The 6,092-nt window shown below is 52.7% G+C and overlaps 1 protein-coding gene across 3 annotated transcripts in view; it reads right to left on the bottom strand.

Annotated features, from left to right (window-relative positions):
* Positions 1-563: 563 nt before the first annotated feature.
* The window catches only part of SMOX (spermine oxidase), a 62,321-nt gene continuing 56,792 nt past the window's right edge, over positions 564-6,092 (bottom strand). For all 3 annotated transcript variants that reach the window (XM_051974333.1, XM_051974335.1, XM_051974334.1), the window contains 3 exons: positions 5,272-6,031; positions 2,023-2,183; positions 564-1,071 (listed from right to left, as the gene is read on the bottom strand). In XM_051974333.1, coding sequence (XP_051830293.1) covers positions 934-1,071; positions 2,023-2,183; positions 5,272-6,031 — 1,059 coding nt within the window. In that variant the 3' untranslated portion in view covers positions 564-933. The remainder of the gene's footprint in view (positions 1,072-2,022; positions 2,184-5,271; positions 6,032-6,092) is intronic.

Raw genomic sequence — 6,092 nt, 5'->3', positions numbered from 1 at the left:
CAGCCCCGCCTCTGTTAGTGGGACCGGTCCTGCCCCCTTGCACACCCATCATCCCCTGAGGGAGACATTTCACTTTTATCCAGGGATGAAACTGGGGGCCCATGGTGTGGTAGAGTGCGATTCTCTCAGCCAGTTCCTGGGGGTCCAGCCTGCCCCCTCCTCCACTGGGAATCAGGTCTGAGAATAGGCTACAGGGTTTAGCTCCAGGTCACAGCTCAAATCTGGATATAAATCTCAGAGCTTTACTTCGTCCCAAAAAACTGACTCACAAGAACAAGCAAGAACCAGGACTGGTCTGGAAGCCCAACGGAGACTGATTTCTAACCAGTCTTTGACATCTGCTCTTGGTCACTAACCCCAAGCACCAACTGTCCTCAGCCACGTGTGAACTCCCGACTCGGGACCTCCCTAAGTTATCAGCAGCCTGGGTCACCCAGGTCCTGCCTCCCGCTCTAGGGACTTAAATACCTGATGATCAAAAAGAATAAAATATAGACCCACAAAATCCAAGAAAGTAATTAATTGCAGTTTTCTGGATGGCTGAATGAAGGAACGGATGAATGGACCGAGAAAGGCTCAGACACCTCTTTTATTCCAAAAGTATCGAAGGCACTTACAATACAGAGCAGGGGAAAGGAGAGAAAACTGAGAGGCACCAGACAGTCCAATCAGAGGGGCGCAAAGAGGTTAAGTCCGAGGGGTTAGAAATGGATCCCCAGCACAGCCCTGTTAGAAGGTACAGTACAGAATAGAAGGAAGCTACAGGGGATGCCCTGGGTAAAATCAGTTGAAGCTTCTGCATTTAAAAAAAAATAAAAAGATTAAAAAATCAATTTTTCTCAGGATCACGAAAAATAATCCCAGGGGCCTTGCAGAAGGAAAGGCCTGGGAAAGGAGGTCCTGAGTCACGGACTCTCTGAGCCCAGAGGCGTCTCAGGTCCCACGGTGGAAAAAGTCTTGGTACATCTCGATGAGGCGGGCTGCCTCCCGCTGGCCAGAGAGCAGGGCGCCGTGGGTGGTGGAATAGTATTTTCGATGGGTAGCCTCCCCAGAAAACAGGACCTGCATGGGCTGGAAAGAGACCAGGAGAGAAAGCAAGGTGACAAGCGGTCGGACGCCTCCCCGGGAGTGAATGGGAGGGGACCACTCCCTCCCTTTGTCTCAAATTGCTCCTAGTTCCTGTCCCATGAGGCAACGTGAGAACACCTGTACCTCCCAAAGGGCCGGATTAGCCCCGGCGGCCATGACATCGAGCCCGTGCCTGAACAAGGATCTGGTAAGTCATCCATCTTGGACCAGAAAGCCCCCAGTGATGGAAACGCAATTTCCTGGGGCGACCAAAAGTGCAGAACGAGACTAATCTTTCGGCCAAATATCAGCCCTTCCAAAATAAACTCTGTCTCTGGGAAGAGCCTTCTCTTCTCTGGGCCAAACATCCCCAGGTTTTTCAATGTCATGACCTCCCCGGTGCCCTTGACCGTCCCAATCGGCCTCCCCGGGATGCTCTCCAGCTCCCCAGAATCCTCCCCAGACTTCAGAGCTAGAACAGCCCTCAATATGGGTAGGGAATCTGCCAGAACAATTCCTTCCTCATTCCCAGAGGCCAGGCCTCTGTCTTCAAGCAGTCCCCTTCCTCTGAGTGTCCCCACCTCAATGCTCGACCCATCTGCTCCCCATACACTGCCTGTCTCTATTGACATACACATTATCTGTCCCATTAGAAAGTAAGCTCCTTGAGGGAAGGAGCTTACTGTTCTGTGTGTCCCCAGAGCTGGCACACAGTAGGTGTTTAAGAAAGATTTGATTGACAGTTCAGGATTCTTCCCAGCGTGGGTATCTGGGAAAACTTATGGGATTTAGCTCATTCTCTAATTAGCACTTTTTGAGTCTAGGGTCCAAGGTGGCTCTTGATGGAGACTGATTTTCGCGTGCTTTTCTCCACAGCAATCACTCTGGGGGCTCCAAAATACTAGGAACAGACCCCCCTTCCTCCCTCCACATCCAGGAGGGCACCCCACTCACCGCTGTTTTAGAGCTCTCTGTATAAGGCAGTGGCTTGGCTAGTCTCTCCACATCAGCCCCACTTGAGCCCACTTGGGTGTAGGAGTAGGAGCCGCGGAAGTGGGGGTTGCTGCCCCAGGAGGAGCGGAGGATCCGGCGAGGCTTCGGGATGTCGGGGTTCCCTGTTGGGGATCCACACAAGAGGAGCGGGTGAGAGGTGGAGCCTGGGGGGATGTTTGAAAACTGAGGAAACTCCCTGACCCACAGGCAGAGATGGGGCCAGTGGCCACCTCAGGGATGGTAGGGAAGAAGCGTGGAGCAGGGGAAGAAGGTCACAATAGATTAGAGATAGGGTGGTACAAAGGGAAGAGAGCTGGACAGTACCTAGATTGCAGTCTACCCCTTCCTTCCTGGTGACAGTGGGCCTCCGAGTATTTCTGAGACTCAGTTTCTCATCTTCAAAAAGAGAAATTTGTACCTTTCTTGGCCCAAAAATATACAGTACCCTGGATTTTTTGAGTCACAAGATCTGACTTCATTTATTGTAATAATTATAATAATGAATAAATATTCATTTATTGCTTACATGGGCAAGTCAGAGAAAACTCCTCAGAAAGCCTTTCCTTCGAGACTTAGGGGAAGCACCATGTCCTACAAGAGGCCTTCCCTGGCCAGCTCATCCCAGCTGCCAGGCCCTTGGCCACCCTCACCACACTGTATAATTCTATAGAGCTATAGGCCTAAATCTGGTTATGCTGTCTCCCCTAGCTAGACTCTCAGGCCCCAGAGGGCAGGAATTGGCTTCCATTTTATTTGGTATCCAGCAGCGTGCTAGAACACAGGAGAGGCTCAATACATGCTGGCTGGCTGATTTATTCTCAGTCCTTTTTGGTTCTAAATTTATGATCTCCTTGGCCCATCCATTACCCCAAACTCACTGAAGCTCTGAGCTTTTTTCCCCAAATAGGTGCCAATAGCATGCCTTAGCCCCCCCGAGATGATGGGATGTATGGACACGTGGTGGGAGCCATGAGAGCTCGGATTTGGCTAAGTGTGATGTTCATGCTGGACATTCAGGAAAGCACGGGATTAGCTGCTTTGATAAGAGAATTCTCCTGTTGTCCTTTTTGGAACCATTTTAATTCCACCGCAACCCTCTCGAGGGTCTTGCCCTGGTTTGCCTGGGTTCTTGGATGCCGCGCCATCCTAAACCACGCTACCCACTCCTAACAAGCTGGAAAGGCCCTGAGGATGGGCCGAGAGGGGCCACAGGCCCGACATCCAATGACCAGCCTGGCTAAGTGTGGAGAACTCATCAGCAGGTCGGCTGCGGCAATCCGTGGCCATCTGTTAAGTTTCAGAAGAGTTGTAACTACATTAATGAAGGGAAAGCTCCCCCAAGGAAGTCACAGCTGTTAAAAGCATTTTCAGCCAACCTCATTTTTTAAGATGGAAAAAAAAGGAGGCCCAGGAGGGGAGGATACGTACCGACCCAAACCAGGAGCCTTGGAAATGAAAGGGTAAGCGCAAATGCGAGAGCCCCGACTAGGGCTAAGACATCTGGATTACAGCACCAATTCTCCCACCCACAAAACTGGGAAAGTCACTGAACCTCTGTGACTTGGTTTCCTCAACTGTAAAATGGGATAAAAATAGCACCTGCCAACTTAAAGTTGTTTTGTTTTTAAAATCAACTGACGTACTATATCTAAAACACTTAGCACAGGGTCTGGAACAAAATACAAAATATTGTTATCATCATCATCATTAGGATGGAAGGATGGAATTTTATAGTTAGGACCACTTGCCTGGTTTCTATAAACACATAAGGAGCAAGTAACAGAGGTAATGACAGGTTAGGGCATAGAAACAAAGTACAAACTCTGGTGTCCTGTTAAAAAGCCAGAAGGGGGGCCCCTAAGGCATGTGACCATTGGGAGGGCCATAGGTCAACCTCAATCTTGATGGTCTTTAAAAAGATGAGCCTGCGAGTCCAAGACAGCGTTTGAGGCCAGAAACGGTTCTGTGGCCCGCGCCTCTACCAGCAAGGAGAAAGGAGGGGCTTTTCTCTCCTATACCCCATCACCCAGAGGGTCTTGCAGCAGATCCCACTTGTCCAGCAGGAGGTACCATACCCAGCACAGAAAGGCACAGGTATGAAAAACCAGGGCCAATAATCTCTTCATGACCTCTGGCAGCGGAGAAGAGAGCTGCCTGCAGATTCAAGAGGGAATTAGTCCTGGCAGTCAAGAGAGGAACAGACTCAGGCACCGCCATGTAAGTGGGCTGTGATAAGGCCCATCAGATGGGGCTCACAAGCTGGGCCCCAGAGAACTCCGGAACTCTGGGATAAACCCACCCTCTGGACAGGTCCTACAGGATGATCACAGCATCATGATCTAGGACTAGAAGGGATCTCAGAGACTAGTATCTCGTTCTCCCCTTTGCAGATGAGGAAACTGAAATGAGTTGACCAAAGTCATAAGACTAGGGATTAAGAGCTGGAAGGGACCTTAGAGACCGAGGGATCCATCTCTCTAATTTTATAAGGTTAGAGGTCAAGAATTGGAAGGGATCTTAGAGACCATCAGAGCCACCTCTCTAATTTTATAAGAGCAAAAGTTGGAAGGGACCTTAGAGACCAATGGATCCATCTAATTTCATATTTAGGACCTAATTTTATATTAGAGATCAGGAGCTGGCAGGGGCCTTGGAGACCATGGGACCCACTTTTCTAATTTTATAGTTAGGACCTAATTCTATAAGATTAGAGATCGGGAGTTGGAAGGGACTTAGAGATCATAGGATCCACCTCTCTAATTTCATACTTAGAACCTAATTTTATATCAGAGATCAGGAGCTGGGGCCTTAGAGATCATAGGATCCACCTCTCTAATTTCATACTTAGGACCTAATTCTATAAGATTAGAGATCAGGAGCTGGGACCTTAGAGACCAACGGATCCTTCTCTCTAATTTCACACTTAGGACCTAATTCTATATTAGAGATCAGGAGCTGGCAGGGGCCTTGGAGACCGTGGGACCCACCTCTCTAATTTCATGGTCAGGACCTAACTGTGCAGGTACAATAAGCAGCAGAGGGAAGGTCTGCCCTCAGGCCCTCGACTCCCGGGCCAGGAGCGTTCCCTGACTACCCGCCTCCGCAGGCCTCTGGCCCGGGCCCCCCCAGCTCCGCTGAGAGACCAGAACGGCCCGGGGCCTCACAAGAGGTGACCGCCGGAGGAGACGGTCCCGCCCTCCCGCCGCCCACCTGTGAACTTCCGCAGCATCTCCGTACAGATCTCGGCCACGGCCTCGTCGTCGCACTTTTCCATGACGAGGGCCTCCTCCCCGCAGATCCAGCCGCTGAGCACGTGGCCGTAGCGCTGGGGCGGGTAGAGCACGTCGAAGCCGCAGATCTTGCGGTACCACAGCTCCTCGGGGTAGGTGAGGCTGCGGCTCTCGGCCTCGTCCTCCCACACGAACTGGAGGCTGTTGCACTCGGCCCCCCAGAAGGGCTCTTCGAACTCCAGGAAGATCTTGTCCGTGGTGCCGATGCCCAGGCGGCGGATGGCCCCGGCCTTCTCGGAGGGAAGGGCGGGCCGGAAGAGGGTGGAGTGGTGCTTCTTGAGGACGCCCAGGGACACGGTCACGATCACGTGGTCGGCCGGGATCACCTCGCAATCCTCGCACTCCACGGCCACCGGCCACTGGCTCCCCTCCTCTCGGCCTCCTTCGCCCCGGTCCTCCCCGGGCTCCTCGCCGCCTTCCTCGGAGGTGTCGTTGTTGTGGTCGGCCAGCTGCTCGATCTCGGGGCCGCCGCGCCGGGCCGCCGCCCGGTCCCAGTGCACGCAGCGGACCGCCTTGCCCAGCTGGATGACGCGGTCCGGGATGTCCTGGGCCAGCAGCTCCACGATGCGCATGAAGCCGCAGGGGATGACGTGGTGGGCCCCCGGGATCTCCGTCCACTCCCCGAAGGCGCTGAGGGACACCTCGTCCATGCTGTGGGAGCTACTCTCACAGCTCTCCACCTGAAGGGGAAGGGACAGCGTGAGGGAGAGCCGGTGGGGAGAGGGCCGCCCCCGGGGTCAC

The sequence above is a fragment of the Antechinus flavipes genome, chromosome 2 (assembly GCF_016432865.1).
Source record: "Antechinus flavipes isolate AdamAnt ecotype Samford, QLD, Australia chromosome 2, AdamAnt_v2, whole genome shotgun sequence".
Taxonomy (NCBI): Eukaryota; Metazoa; Chordata; class Mammalia; order Dasyuromorphia; family Dasyuridae; genus Antechinus; species Antechinus flavipes.
The sequence above is the reverse complement of the archived record's forward strand: the minus strand, read 5'-3'. Positions and strand labels throughout refer to the sequence as shown.